This window comes from Nerophis ophidion, linkage group LG04, assembly GCF_033978795.1.
Source record: "Nerophis ophidion isolate RoL-2023_Sa linkage group LG04, RoL_Noph_v1.0, whole genome shotgun sequence".
Lineage (NCBI taxonomy): Eukaryota > Metazoa > Chordata > Actinopteri > Syngnathiformes > Syngnathidae > Nerophis > Nerophis ophidion.
This window is the reverse complement of record NC_084614.1, coordinates 7,618,611-7,634,954: the sequence shown is the minus strand read 5'-3', so window position 1 is coordinate 7,634,954 and position 16,344 is coordinate 7,618,611. Positions and strand designations below refer to the sequence as shown.

Sequence of the window (16,344 nt, the reverse complement as noted above, 5' to 3'; positions counted from 1 at the left end):
TTTCTTTCAACAACAGTCAATAAATGTTTGGGAACTGAGGAAACTAATTGTTAAAGCTTTGAAAGTGGAATTCTTTCCCATTCTTGTTGTATGTAGAGCTTCAGTCCTTCAACAGTCCGGGGTCTCCACTGTCGTATTTTACGCTTCATAATGCGGCACACATTTTCCATGGGAGACAGGTCTGGACTGCAGGCGGGCCAGGAAAGTACCCGCACTCTTTTTTTTACGAAGCCACGCTGTTGTAACACGTGCTGAATGTTGCTCGGCATTGTATTGCTGAAATAAGCAATACATGAAAAAGACGGCGCTTAGTTGGCAGCATATGTTGTTCCAAAGCCTGTATGTACCTTTGTATATATATATATATATATATATATATATATATATATATAGAAAGGTGTGTATATATATAAAAAAAGGTGTGTGTGTATATATATATATATATATATATATATATATATATATATATATATATATATGTATATATATATATAAAATGTGACTTTTTTATCACCTTTACAACATGAATAAAAAACATCCAAGTTGATTGATTGATACTTTTATTAGTAGATTGCACATTACAGTACATATTCCGTACAATTGACCACTAAATGGTAACACCCGAATAAGTTTTTCAACTTGTTTAAGTCGGAGTCCACGTTAATCACTTTAAGTGAATTATTAGATTTATTTTCTGGAAACAGTTTGAACACTGGTCTATGTGACGATTACTGTCGTTTATTGGTATGATGAAAAAAAAAAAAAAAGATTACTAAAAATATGTGACATACTGACAAAGATTGGTGTGTTTTGATGAAATAGAAATGTCTTTGTTGAAATAGAAGAGTGTCCGTGTTGTCGTCCAGCAGACAAGAAATGTTATGTGAAAGAGAAAAGGCAACACTAACTAACCTCAGACTCTGGTCGGTGCCCCAGGCCCGTCTTCTCCAGCCCGCTCTGCCACACCACAGTCCCGGGGCAGTCCGGTCCCTCCTCCACCTCCCCCGCGGCCTTCCTCGCGACCAAAGTTGCCCCCAGGAAAACCAATGGCGGACCTGGTAGGTGTCTTGACCAAACGCCAGTTAATAAGGATGATACTTGGAGGTCATGAAGTGGTCTAAAACATAAACCAAAAACACGCACCAGTGACTCCGGTCTTTGACCTTTTCTGCATTCAGACTCGACCCTTCAGTCCACCGGCGTCTGGCAGCCCCCCACCCTTCGCTCCACTGGCTCGGGCTGAGAGCTCCTCCTCCATCTCTTCCATCAACTCCCAGAGTGCGGCCTCCACCCCCACTTTGGGGAGAGACCTCAACTTGTCCAGCACAGGTACGCAGTCGTCTTCTTAGTCTCCCTTCTCACCTCCTCACCATTCTCTCCTGGTTCTGGTTCTGCTCACTCAGAGGCCTCTCAGCCTCCACTCTGCTTGGACCCCGGCAGGTTTTATTTAGCTTTGGAGGGTGAGTCCACTCAGACGCTTTCTCAAGACCAGCTTCCGCCAAGCTTTACGGTTTCAGTTTGCCTTGCTTTTATTGTGACGCTTGCTTTGGAATGAGATTTCCAGCACCGACATCTTGTTATTGTTTTCATTTCGATGGCCCGCCCTCCACCGTTCTGACCAATTAGAAAGTCCAAATCACATGATACAAGAGTTCCTCATTGGTGTAGCCTACAGGCATACCTTGGTAAAATGTTTCAGGCTTTCGTCTTTGTTTTCTGATAGTACTGTTGTGATATTGTACACAGGCATGACCCGCTTCTTCCTGAAAAGAGCCTCATTTCTGTTAGTCAAAAAAGGCTTGTCTCCTCAGCCATTATGTTCCCAGCACCTCAAGGCAGTGGAAGTTCCAAGTTCCTTGGACTAGCCCAGTCCATCCAGCTGGATTCAGTCAGGGTGAGGGGAAGGAGACTACTACATTTTCGATGATCTCACTCTGAGTTTCGTGTAGTTTCCGTTGTTTACTTTGGAAAACAAATGATTACTATTCTTCTTTCGTGTAAAGTCGTAGCGTCCCATCCATCCACGCCTGCCTTGCATACATGAAGCAAAATTTGCGGACGTTTTACTGCCCTTACACAGTTTTTTTTCTTGGTAGTTTGAAAATTGTTCAACATGGAGTTTTTACCAACACTTGAAATGTTGTCATGTTAGGAGTTTTCGTTAAAACAAATGTTTTGGAAGCCATGTGTGTGTCACGACTAGGACGAGGATTGTTTTTCCGACGTAAAGGAAAGTTGTCGGGAGCAAGGCGTGAATGAAGGGTTTCATATTTTTTATTTACACTATAACTAAAAACAGGAAAAAACTAAAGCCGCGTACGAGTACAATACTGGGCTAAGAAACAAAAGACTAGCACAAAGGCAATTAACTATAAACACGAAACAAAACACTTGCACTGTGGCATGAATAATGAGAAAAACTTACTTGGAACGAAACGAGAACGGGACAGGGATCATTGACATGGAATTACAAGGTGCATAGCAGGTGATCCAGGGTGTGAAGGAGGTGATGTTGCCAGGACGAACACCAGAAACAGACAGGCTTAAATAATACTGTGGTGATTAGTGAAAACAAGTGTGAGACATGAGGACAGGGGCGTGGCATGAGGACAAGGTGAAAACTAATGAGTTGGCATGGTAATAAGACAAACAAGGAAGTGCAAAAACTAGAAACAATGGAGTCTTAAGCAAAACAGAACATAACTAATCAAAAACATGAACAGACATGACAGTGTGTGTCCGTTCTGTGTGCGTGTATCATAAAAAAACCCTCTAAAAATAGGGGCCGCGGGCCAAGTACGGTCCACCGGCGTCTTTAGTCTGTCCAAGTTCAATAAGAAGATATGCCTGCACACTGAAAAAAATAACTCATAAAATTTACTTGAAAAAACTATTGTAAGTATTTGCTGTCATTTTTATATCCTATTTATTTACATGCTTTATCTAATTACATCACATGGATATTTAATATATACTGTATATCACTATAAATATATTTTTTGTATGTATGTATAGGCTGTGTGTATATTATATTATATATGTACTGTATATCATATTAATATATTACGTATACATGTGCATATACTAAATATGTATATATATTAAACCCAACTTCTTTATGTGTGTGTATACATATATATATATTTATATATATATGAATATAATGTGACTTTACATGCGGTCTGCTTTTTAACCCAATGTGGCCCCCAGGTCAACACTTTTGGACATCATGCTCTACATTATATATTTTTATTTTGTATTACATAGCAACAGCCTTCAATGTCTACAGCAGGGGGGTCCAAACTTTTTGACTTGGGGCCGCATTGGGCAAAACCTATTTGGCCGGGAGCCGAAAGCCGACTGTATGTAAAGTTACTATATATATATGTATGTATGTGTGTGTGTGTGTGTGTGTGTGTGTGTGTGTGTGTGTGTGTGTGTGTGTGTGTGTGTGTGCGTGTATATTTGTGTGTGTGTATATATATATGTATATATATATACATATATGTGTATATATATGTATATATATATGTACAGTATATATATATGTGCATACATACTGTATATATGTGTATATAATGTGTGTGTATGTATATATATATTTGTGTGTGTGTATATATATATATGTATATATATACATATATGTGTATATATATGTATATATATATGTACAGTGTATATATATATGTGCATATATACTGTATATATGTGTATATAATGTGTGTGTATGTATGGATGTATGTATGTACAATATATATACGTATATATTATAGTTTTCTCCTCCCTGCTTGGCACTCAGCATCAAGGGTTGGGATTGGTGGTCAAATCACCAAAATTATTTCTGAGCGTGGCCGTCACTTCTGCTCACTGCTCCCATCACCTCCTAGGGGGTGGAACAAGAATAGGGGTAAATGCGGAGGGTAAGTTCACCACACCTAGTGTGTGTGTGACTATCAGTGGTATTTTATATATACATATGATGAGATTATAATGATTATACTGGATATGTAATGAATAAGATATTAAAAGTATGTAAAAGTTTGACTCCTACCTTGTTTACTTCCGTGACGACCTTCTTAAAGTTTTGTAATCCATCAGAAAAATAATAATGTCCACAAAGTTTAGTGAGCAGGTTATGTGTGACCATTTATGTTAGTTCCTTTTTCTCACCATGACTAGGGAAGGTTGTTTGGATTGTGTCATATAAGTGAATGTTGTGATATTATTTCAAAAGGTCATTGATCTGATTGACTCACATTTTCCACAAGATGGCAGCAAATATGCAGCGTTCAGAGACCGCCTGGTGTTTAATATGAATTTGAAAGCACTCTGCGGTGTGCTGTTTTGTTGAACTCATGCGCGTCATGCACGTTATCCTCCCTGCCCGTTCACATGCAACCCCTTTCTTTTCTAGCTGCTGTGTGTGAGAACTCTGCGAGTGACGCCCCGTGTGTGCGTATGTCTTCTTCAGGGTGTTCACGAGGCCCCAGTCCTCTCACCATGGGACCCCAAGACACCCTTCCAGTCGCCGCTGCCTTCACAGAAACCATCAACGCCTATTTCAAGGGCGCTGACCCCAGCAAGTGAGTAGGTCCACATTCCATCCTGGGAGAGCAGGAGATGGAGAGATGGATGCTTGGTTGGTGCCCAGGGGAAGTCAAGAAGATGACACTTATAGATGCTTTGTTGGTCCCCAGGGGAAGTCAAGAAGATGACACTTATAGATACTTTGTTGGTCCCCAGGGGAAGTCAAGAAGATGACACTTTTAGATACTTTGTTGGTCCCCAGGGGAAGTCAAGAAGATGACACTTATAGATACTTTGTTGGTCCCCAGGTGAAGTCAAGAAGATGACACTCATAGATACTTTGTTGGTCCCCAGGGGAAGTCAAGAAGATGACACTTATAGATACTTTGTTAGTCCCCAGGGGAAGTCAAGAAGATGACACTTATAGATACTTTGTTGGTCCCCAGGGGAAGTCAAGAAGATGACACTTTTAGATACTTTGTTGGTCCCCAGGGGAAGTCAAGAAGATGACACTTAAAGATACTTTGTTGGTCCCCAGGGGAAGTCAAGAAGATGACACTTATAGATACTTTGTTGGTCCCCAGGGGAAGTCAAGAAGATGACACTTTTAGATACTTTGTTGGTCCCCAGGGGAAGTCAAGAAGATGACACTTAAAGATACTTTGTTGGTCCCCAGGGGAAGTCAAGAAGATGACACTTATAGATACTTTGTTGGTGCCCAAGGGAAGTCAAGAAGATGACACTTATAGATACTTTGTTGGTCACCAGGGGAAGTCAAGAAGATGACACTTATAGATACTTTGTTGGTCCCCAGGGGAAGTCAAGAAGATGACACTTATAGATACTTTGTTGGTCCCCAGGGGAAGTCAAGAAGATGACACTTATAGATACTTTGTTAGTCCCCAGGGGGAGTCAAGAAGATGACACTTATAGATACTTTATTGGTCCCCAGGGAAAGTCAAGAAGATGACACTTATAGATACTTTGTTGGTCCCCAGGGGAAGTCAAGAAGATGACACTTATTGATACTTTATTGGTCCCCAGGGAAAGTCAAGAAGATGACACTTATAGATACTTTGTTGGTCCCCAGGGGAAGTCAAGAAGATGACACTTATAGATACTTTGTTGGTCCCCAAGGGAAGTCAAGAAGATGACACTTATAGATAATTTGTTGGTCCCCAGGGGAAGTCAAGAAGATAACACTTATAGATACTTTGTTGGTCCCCAGTGGAAGTCAAGAAGATGACACTTATAGATACTTTGTTGGTCCCCAGGGGAAGTCAAGAAGATGACACTCATAGATACTTTGTTGGTCCCCAGGGGAAGTCAAGAAGATGACACTCATAGATACTTTGTTGGTCCCCAGGGGAAGTCTAGAAGATGACGCTTATAGATACTTTGTTGGTCCCTAGGGGAAGTCAAGAAGATGACACTTATAGATACTTTGTTAGTCCCCAGGGGAAGTCAAGAAGATGACACTTATAGATACTTTGTTGGTCCCCAGGGGAAGTCAAGAAGATGACACTTATAGATACTTTGTTGGTGCCCAAGGGAAGTCAAGAAGATGACACTTATAGATACTTTGTTGGTCCCCAGGGGAAGTCAAGAAGATGACACTTATAGATACTTTGTTGGTCCCCAGGGGAAGTCAAGAAGATGACACTTATAGATACTTTGTTGGTCCCCAGGGGAAGTCAAGAAGATGACACTTATAGATACTTTGTTGGTCCCCAGGGGAAGTCAAGAAGATGACACTCATAGATACTTTGTTGGTCCCCAGGGGAAGTCAAGAAGATGACACTCATAGATACTTTGTTGGTCCCCAGGGGAAGTCAAGAAGATGACACTCATAGATACTTTGTTGGTCCCCAGGGGAAGTCTAGAAGATGACGCTTATAGATACTTTGTTGGTCCCTAGGGGAAGTCAAGAAGATGACACTTATAGATACTTTGTTAGTCCCCAGGGGAAGTCAAGAAGATGACACTTATAGATACTTTGTTGGTCCCCAGGGGAAGTCAAGAAGATGACACTTATAGATACTTTGTTGGTGCCCAAGGGAAGTCAAGAAGATGACACTTATAGATACTTTGTTGGTCCCCAGGGGAAGTCAAGAAGATGACACTTATAGATACTTTGTTGGTCCCCAGGGGAAGTCAAGAAGATGACACTTATAGATGCTTTGTTGGTCCCCAGGGGAAGTCAAGAAGATGACACTTATAGATGCTTTGTTGGTCCCCAGGGGAAGTCAAGAAGATGACACTTATAGATACTTTGTTGGTCCCCAGGTGAAGTCAAGAAGATGACACTTATAGATGCTTTGTTGGTCCCCAGGGGAAGTCAAGAAGATGACACTTATAGATACTTTGTTGGTCCCCAGGGGAAGTCAAGAAGATGACACTTATATATACTTTGTTGGTCCCCAGGTGAAGTCAAGAAGATGACACTTATAGATGCTTTGTTGGTCCCCAGGGGAAGTCAGGAAGATGACACTTATAGATACTTTGTTGGTCCCCAGGGGAAGTCAAGAAGATGACACTTATAGATACCTTGTTGGTCCCCAGGGGAAGTCAAGAAGATGACACTTATAGATACTTTGTTGGTCCCCAGGGGAAGTCAAGAAGATGACACTTATAGATACTTTGTTGGTCCCCAGGGGAAGTCAAGAAGATGACACTTATAGATACTTTGTTAGTCCCCAGGGGAAGTCAAGAAGATGACACTTATAGATACTTTGTTGGTCCCCAGGGGAAGTCAAGAAGATGACACTTATAGATACTTTGTTGGTCCCCAGGGGAAGTCAAGAAGATGACACTTATAGATACTTTGTTGGTCCCCAGGGGAAGTCAAGAAGATGACACTTATAGATACTTTGTTGGTCCCCAGGGGAAGTCAAGAAGATGACACTTATAGATACTTTGTTGGTCCCCAGGGGAAGTCAAGAAGATGACACTTATAGATACTTTGTTGGTCCCCAGGGGAAGTCAAGAAGATGACACTTATAGATACTTTGTTGGTCCCCAGGGGAAGTCAAGAAGATGACACTTATAGATACCTTGTTGGTCCCCAGGGGAAGTCAAGAAGATGACACTTATAGATACTTTGTTGGTCCCCAGGTGAAGTCAAGAAGATGACACTTATAGATACTTTGTTGGTCCCCAGGGGAAGTCAAGAAGATGACACTTATAGATACTTTGTTGGTCCCCAGGGGAAGTCAAGAAGATGACACTTATAGATACTTTGTTGGTCCCCAGGGGAAGTCAAGAAGATGACACTTATAGATACCTTGTTGGTCCCCAGGGGAAGTCAAAGAGATGACACTTATAGATACTTTGTTGGTCCCCAGGGGAAGTCAAGAAGATGACACTTATAGATACTTTGTTGGTCCCCAGGGGAAGTCAGGAAGATGACACTTATAGATACTTTGTTGGTCCCCAGGGGAAGTCAAGAAGATGACACTTATAGATACTTTGTTGGTCCCCAGGGGAAGTCAAGAAGATGACACTTATAGATACTTTGTTAGTCCCCAGGGGAAGTCAAGAAGATGACACTTATAGATACTTTGTTGGTCCCCAGGGGAAGTCAAGAAGATGACACTTATAGATACTTTGTTGGTCCCCAGGGGAAGTCAAGAAGATGACACTTATAGATACTTTGTTGGTCCCCAGGGGAAGTCAAGAAGATGACACTTATAGATACTTTGTTGGTCCCCAGGGGAAGTCAAGAAGATGACACTTATAGATACTTTGTTGGTCCCCAGGGGAAGTCAAGAAGATGACACTTATAGATACTTTGTTGGTCCCCAGGGGAAGTCAAGAAGATGACACTTATAGATACTTTGTTGGTCCCCAGGGGAAGTCAAGAAGATGACACTTATAGATACCTTGTTGGTCCCCAGGGGAAGTCAAGAAGATGACACTTATAGATACTTTGTTGGTCCCCAGGTGAAGTCAAGAAGATGACACTTATAGATACTTTGTTGGTCCCCAGGGGAAGTCAAGAAGATGACACTTATAGATACTTTGTTGGTCCCCAGGGGAAGTCAAGAAGATGACACTTATAGATACTTTGTTGGTCCCCAGGGGAAGTCAAGAAGATGACACTTATAGATACCTTGTTGGTCCCCAGGGGAAGTCAAAGAGATGACACTTATAGATACTTTGTTGGTCCCCAGGGGAAGTCAAGAAGATGACACTTATAGATACTTTGTTGGTCCCCAGGGGAAGTCAAGAAGATGACACTTATAGATATTTTGTTAGTCCCCAGGTGAAGTCAAGAAGATGACACTTTTAGATACTTTGTTGGTCCCCAGGGGAAGTCAAAAAGATGACACTTATAGATACTTTGTTGGTCCCCAGGGGAAGTCAAGAAGATGACACTTAGACAAACATTTTACAAAAAAAGTGAAATAAAAGAGCAGACAAATGAAATGTGACAAGAAAAAGTTGCAATGTTGACTCAAATAACACAAATCTGCCATGCAGGCTGTTTTTAGGGACTGAGTGTCCCTTTGGGACCGAGGACCATATTGAATTTCTAGCGTTTTATTCTTTCTTTATTATTGTTCCGCAGCTTTAAGCTGTAATTTGACCCCCTTCACATGCTTCAAAACTCAACCAAATTTGACACACACATCAGAACTGGCGAACATTGCGATTTAATCAAAAAACCTAAACCCAAAACTAAAAATTGTGCTCTAGCGCCCCCTAGGAAGAAAACACAGATAAAACTGCCTCTAACTTCTAGTAGGAATGTCGTAGCGACATGAAACAAAAACCTCTATGTAGGTCTCACTTAGACCTAGATTTCATACAATGACATCCCTCAGCAAAAATCAACAGGAAGTTTGCAATTCCCCCTTCAAAACTAAAGTTTTGTAAAAACACTCACCTTTGCATCTTTGAGCTGTAATTTGACTCCCTTAACATGCTTCAAAACTCACCAAACTGGACACACACATCAGGACTGGCGAAAATTGCGATCTAATCATAAAACCTAACCCCAAAACTCAAAATTGCGCTCTAGCGCCCCCTAGGAATAAAACACAGACAAAACTGTCTCAAACTTCCATTAGGAATGTCGGACAAACATGAAACAAAAACCACTACGTAGGTCTCTGTTAGACCTGTATTTCATCCTCTGAGCCCTCCCGGCTAAAATCAACAGGAAGTTTGCTATTTCCACTTAAATACAAAAGTTGGCTAAAAAATTTCGCTTTTTTTTTCAAACTTTACCTCCTCCGTGGCCGTTTGTCGTTTCGGCTTCAAATAAGCACAGGAGAGAGATTGAACCCTTCTGATTAATAGTTGATGAAAGAATTTTAATTACTACCCCGGTTTGGATTTCATGAGCCCGCAAAGAACCGGAACGCTGGTGCTGTTGTGTGTACTGCTGTCACAAAATGGCGGCTTCCTGCTCAGACAAAACTGCTTCCAACTCAATGGAGGACTGTCATACACACATGAAACAAAAACCTCAATATAGGTCTCACTGAGACCTATATTTCATACACTGACCGCCCCCAACTATAATCAACAGGAAGTTTGTTGTTCCCACTTCCATACAACAGCTGCATTACATTCACCATGCATTAGAGTCTCAAAATGGCAGCACCAAGGTATCCTTATAAAATGCCCAAGCCACTTTACAACTGTTACTACTATGAGACTGATGTATAACACATGTGTATACAACTTGTTCTCTGTGTAATAATCCATCCATCTTCTACCGCTTATCCGGGCTTGGGTCGCGGGGGCAGCATCCAAAGCGGTCCCATGCAGCTTTGATTTTATTTAGTTGTGTCAAAATAAAACAACAACAAAAAAATCAAAATCTCCGTTGACAGACAGACTAGAAGTGGTTCTAGAGGTTTAAGCATTGAGAAAAAAAAAGGAAAATATGATCTATTTTAACACTTTTATTACTCCAAAACCATCCACACGCTTTGATCTTTGATCTATATGTTGTAGAACATGAGAACGTCTAAGAATGTTGGTCTGCCTCCGGTGCAGGTGTGTGGTGAAGATCACCGGGGAGATGGTGCTCTCCTTCCCTGCAGGCATCACCAGGCACTTTGCCAACCATCCCACTCAGCCCGTCCTCATCTTCAGCATCAGCAACTACACCCGACTCCAGCAGGTCCTCCCCAACCCACAGCTGCTGTGCTGGTAGGTTCGGGGGGGGGGGACCCAGACATCTGAAACAAAGCCCAGTCCATGTGAAATCTTCTCCCCCTTGCAGTGATTGGCCCACAGAGGGTGGAGACACCAAGGAGTTCTGGGTCAACATGCCCAACCTGATGGGCCATCTGAAGAAAGTGGCCGAGCAGAAGCCGCAGGCCACATATTACAACGTAGATATGATCAAATATCAGGTACCTGTCATCCATCACATGTCAATCACGCCTTTTTCACATCATTCAGTAAAAACTATTTACACACAATGTGTTCCAAAGAACAACCTATTCAATATTGTTGAGGAAAAACATAAGAGTGGTGCTTCACCGGGTGACCCATGTGCCAGCTCGCAGAGAACACCTTTATATAAGCCACACCCAGTCAAACTTTGGAAAATTAAATATTGTTTCCATATGCTACCCGCAGATACATATGTTGTGAAATGACTTATTTGCACAGAAATACTCTGTAAATGTTTATTTACATACCTTAATTGTTTTCAAATAAAGCAATGTAGTATCTGTTACTCTACAAAATAACATGTTTCCCTCCCATTTGGGGGAATATTACCATATCTTCCAGACTACAGAGTGCATCGTTATATAAGCCACACCAATTAAATTGTTGGAAAATAAAATATTGTTTCCATATATTAGCCGCAGATATATACATTTTGAAATGAGTTATTAACACAGAAATACTCTAATTGTTTATTTACATACCTTAATTGTTTCCAAATAAAGCAATGTAATATCTGTTAGTCTACAAAATAAAATGTTTCCCCCATTTGGTGGAAGATTACCGTATCTTCCAGACTACAGAGCGCACCGTTTTTACAAGCCACACCCACAAAATGTTTTTCAAAATAAAATTTTGTTTCCATATATTAGCCGCAGATATATATGTTGTGAAATTACTTATTTACACATAATTTTTATGTAAATGTTTAGTTACATACCTTAATTGTTTCCAAATAAAGCTATGTAGCGTCTGTTAGTCTACAACAGGGGTCACCAACGCGGGCACCAGGTCGCCTGTAAGGACCAGATGAGTCGCCTGCTGGCTGTTCTAAAAATAGCTCAAAGAGCAGCACTTACCAGTGAGCTGCCTCTATTTTTTTTTATTTACTAGCAAGCTGGTCTCGCTTTGTTCGACATTTTTAATTCTAAGAGAGACAAAACTCAATTAGAATTTGAAAATCCAAGAAAATATTTTAAAGACTTGGTCTTCACTTGTTTAAATAAATTCATTACTTTTTTTTTTTTTACTTTGATTCTTGTAACTTTCAGAAAGAGAATTTCAGAGAAAAAAAACAACCTTAAAAATTATTTTAGGATTTTTAAAAACATATACCTTTTTACCTTTTAAATTCCTTACTCTTCTTGTGCAAGTATTTTTTTTTAATTGTAAAGAATAATAAATACATTTTAATTTAATTCTTTATTTTAGCTTCTGTCTTTTTGACGAAGAATTTTGTGAAATATTTATTTCAACGCGTTATGATTAAAATTCAAAAAAATTATTCTGTCAAATCTAGAAAATCTGTAGAATCAAATTTAAAACTTATCTCACAGTCTTTTGAATTTTTGTTTAAAATTTTTGTTCTGTAAAATCTAAAAGAAATAAAGATTTGTCTTTGTTAGAAATATAGCTTGGTCCAATTTGTTATATATTCTAACAAAGTGCAGATTGGATTTTAACCTATTTAAAACATGTCATCAAAATTCTAAAATTAATCTTAATCAGGAAAAATTACTAATGATGTTCCATAAATTCTTTTCTTCAAAAAGATTCGAATTAGCTAGTTTTTCTCTTCATTTTTTTCGGTTGAATTTTGAATTTTAAAGAGTCGAAATTGAAGATAAACAATGTTTCAAAATTTTATTTTATTTTTTTTCGTGTTTCTCCTCCTTTAAACCGTTCAATTAAGTGTTTTTTTCATCATTTATTCTCTACCAAAAACCTTCCGTAAAATGAAAAAAAATGTACGACGGAATGACAGACAGAAATACAATTTATTTAAGTGTGTATCAAACTGCTCTTGCTTTCAAAACGGTTGGTGACCCCTGTAATAAACTATCTGTGGAGTGACCCCAGGTTGCAGAGATGGACGGCGACGTGCTAGTCAAAGAACAAAAAGCAAAAAGAAAAGGCTAAAACTCGACTGGCGTGACTCCAGCGCTGGCAGGGAGCATCACGGGAACATGAATAGACCTGATTACAAATAGACAGGAGGAAACCAAACAGAAAGTGAAAGTGCAACAAAACAAAGTACCAAAATAGGAGCACCAGGACAGGAAACGATGCAAAAACACGGGAAAAGAACTGAAGACAACTTTATATTTATATTTGAGGTGACACAATAGGTGTAATACCTATATATGGTTTTGTATGACTCCTTCTAATCCTAATCCTCGGTCCGCTGCCTCTCAGGTGTCGGCGGACGGCATCCAATCCACTCCTCTCAACCTGGCCGTGAGTTGGCGTGGCGACGCCGACAGCACAGACCTGCGAATAGACTACAAATACAACGCCCAGGCCATGGCGCACCCCGTGCCGCTGCACAACGTCCACTTCCTGGTACCTGTGGAGGGGGGCGTGGCTAGACTCCAGGCCATGGTCCCACCTGCCACCTGGTGAGAAATGTTTGTCATGACCAACCAAGAGCAAATATGTCTGAAATGATCAACAGAACAATGGTAGTTTTGGTGTTCAATTGAGAGGAATGTTTTAAAGGTGGAATGGTCAAAATTGGGAGAAAATTCTGGGAAAACTGGTCATTTTGGGAAAGGGATAACATGGGGTTTTTTTTTTTCGATATATGGGAAGAGTAGTGTGGGTTGGAGGGTAAAATATGCCGCAAAATTTAGAGAATTTAGGGCACTGTATGATTATGAATATGTTCATTCATTTGAATAGGGATTTCCTGGAAATTTGGGGATTTCGGGAAAAACTGTAATTTTTTCAAATGTAGGTAATATCACATTTGTCCCAGAGGATATGAATGGCTTGGTGTTGGAGTTTTTCAAAATGGTTGAAAAATGTTGACGTCGAAACAGTTTGAATTTGAATGGGTAATTCGGAATTCCTGGAAAAAGGGGAATTTGTACGAAAGGAAAAATGCTAGTTTTGTTGTCCCAACTAAGGAATGTTTTGAAGGTGGAATGGTCAAAAACGGTTGGAAAACATGGACTGTGAAAACTTTCCAAGAAGAGGTGAAATAAAGGTTTTGGAAAATTGGGAATTCCTGGAATTTTTCTGGACTTGAAAAAATAGTAGTTTGATTTTCCAAGGTGAGTGGATGTTGCAAGTGTTCTAATCAGGTGAGAAATGTGCTTTGTATAATGCTGATTCATTTATGTAATTGGGAGGAAATTACCAGAAATTCTGGGAAAACTGGTAATTTGGGGAAAGGGACAACATGATTTTTTTTCGATATATGGGAAGAGTAGTGTGGGTTGGAGGTTAGAGGATAAAATATGGCGCACAATTTAGAGAATTTAGGACATTGTATAACTATGAATACGTTCCTGGAAATGTTGTGATTTGGGAAAAAACGGGAATTTTTTCAAATATAGGTAATACCACAATTGTCCCAGATGATATGAATGGGTTGGTGTTGAAATTTTTCAAAATGGTTGAAAAATGTTGAGGTAGGAACAGTTTGAATATAAATGGATATTTAGGAATTCCTGGAATTTCGGGGAAAAGAAGAATTTGTAAGAAAGGAAAAATGCTAGTTTTGTTGTCCCAACTAAGAAATGTTTTGACAGTGGAATGGTCAAAAACGGTTGGAAAATGTGGACTGTGAAAACTTTTCAAGAAGAGGTGAAATAAAGGTTTTGGAAAATTGGGAATTCCTGGAATTTTTCTGGACTTGAAAAATGGTAGTTTGATTGTCCAAGGTGAGTGGATGTTGCAAGTGTTCTAATCAGGTGAGAAATTTCCTTCGTATATTGCTCATTCATTTGTAATTGGGAGAAAATTACCGGAAATTCTGGGAAAACTGGTAATTTTGGGAAAGGGACAACATGATTTTTTTTTTGATACATGGGAAGAGTAGTGTGGGTTGGAGGTTGGAGGATAAAATATGGCGCACAATTTTGAGAATTTAGGGCATTGTTTAACTATGAATACGTTCCTGGAAATGTTGCGTTTTCGGGAAAAACAGGAATTTTTTCAAATATAGGTAATACCACAATTTTCCCAGATGATATGAATGGGTTGGTGTTGAATTTTTTCAAAATGGTTGAAAAATGTTGACGTAGGAACAGTTTGAATATAAATGGATATTTAGAAATTCATGGAATTTTGGGGAATAAGAGAATTTGTAAGAAAGGAAAAATGCTAGTTTTGTTGTCCCAACTAAGGAATGTTTTGAAGGTGGAATGGTCAAAAACGGTTGGAAAATGTGGACTGTGAAAACTTTCCAAGAAGAGGTGAAATAAAGGTTTTGGAAAATTGGGAATTCCTGGAATTTTTCTGTATATGGGAATTTTTCGATATATGGGAAGAGTAGTGTGGGTTGGGGGTTGGAGGTTAAAATATGGCGCACAATTTAGAGAATTTAGGACATTGTATAACTATGAATACGTTCCTGGAAATTTTGCAATTTCGGGAAAAACGGGAATTTAAAAAAATATAGGTAATACCACAATTGTCCCAGATGATATGAATGGGTTGGTGTTGAAATTTTTCAAAATGGTTGAAAAATGTTGACGTAGGAACAGTTTGAATATAAATGGATATTTAGGAATTCCTGGAATTTCGGGAAAAAGGGGAGTTTGTACGAAAGGAAATGTGCTAGTTTTGTTGTCCCAACTAAGGAATGTTTTGAAGGTGGAATGGTCAAAAACGGTGGTAAAATGTGGACTATGCAAAATTTCCAGGTAGAGGTGAAAATAAGACTTTGGAAAATTGGGAATTCCTGGAATTTTTCTGGACTTAAAAAATGGTAGTTTGATTGTGCAAGGTGAGTGGATGTTGCAAGTGTTCTAATCAGCTGAGAAATGTGCTTTGTATATTGCTCATTCATTTATGTAATTGGGAGGAAATTACTGGAAATTCTGGGAAAACTGGTAATTTGGGGAAAGAGACATGTTTTTTTTTTCGATATATGGGAAGAGTAGTGTGGGTTGGAGGTTAGAGGTTAAAATATGGCGCACAATTTAGAGAATTTAGGACATTGTATAACTATGAATAAGTTCCTGGAAATTTTGCAATTTCGGGAAAAACGGGAATTTAAAAAATATAGGTAATACCAAAATTGTCCCAGATGATATGAATGGGTTGGTGTTGAAATTTTTCAAAATGGTTGAAAAATGTTGACGTAGGAACAGTTTGAATATAAATGGATATTTAGGATTTCCTGGAATTTCGGGAAAAAGGGGAGTTTGTACGAAAGGAAAAATGCTAGTTTTTGAAGGTGGAATGTTCAAAAACGGTTGTAAAATGTGGACTATGCAAAAATTTCCAGGTAGAGGTGAAAATAAGGCTTTGGAAAATTGGGAATTCCTGGAGTTTTTCTGGACTTGAAAAAATGTTAGTTTGATTGTCCAAGGTGAGTGGATGTTGCAAGTGTTCTAATCAGCTGAGAAATGTGCTTTGTATATTGCTCATTCATTTATGTAATTTGGAGGAAAT

General features: G+C 39.4%; 1 protein-coding gene and 1 long non-coding RNA gene across 2 annotated transcripts in view; one reads left to right on the top strand and one right to left on the bottom strand.

The window, feature by feature from the left end:
- The window catches only part of sgip1b (SH3GL interacting endocytic adaptor 1b), a 67,909-nt gene that overhangs the window by 46,277 nt on the left and 5,288 nt on the right, over positions 1-16,344 (top strand). Inside the window, 6 exon segments of the mRNA XM_061896887.1 lie at positions 937-1,058; positions 1,179-1,329; positions 4,472-4,583; positions 10,537-10,692; positions 10,766-10,898; positions 13,135-13,337. Of these exon segments, the coding sequence (XP_061752871.1) occupies positions 937-1,058; positions 1,179-1,329; positions 4,472-4,583; positions 10,537-10,692; positions 10,766-10,898; positions 13,135-13,337 (877 nt within the window).
- Positions 10,428-13,323, bottom strand: LOC133550826 (uncharacterized). Its single transcript, XR_009806384.1, has 2 exons — positions 13,077-13,323; positions 10,428-10,721 (listed from the first exon to the last, which is right to left on the bottom strand). It is a non-coding gene; the product is annotated as an uncharacterized LOC133550826 (long non-coding RNA).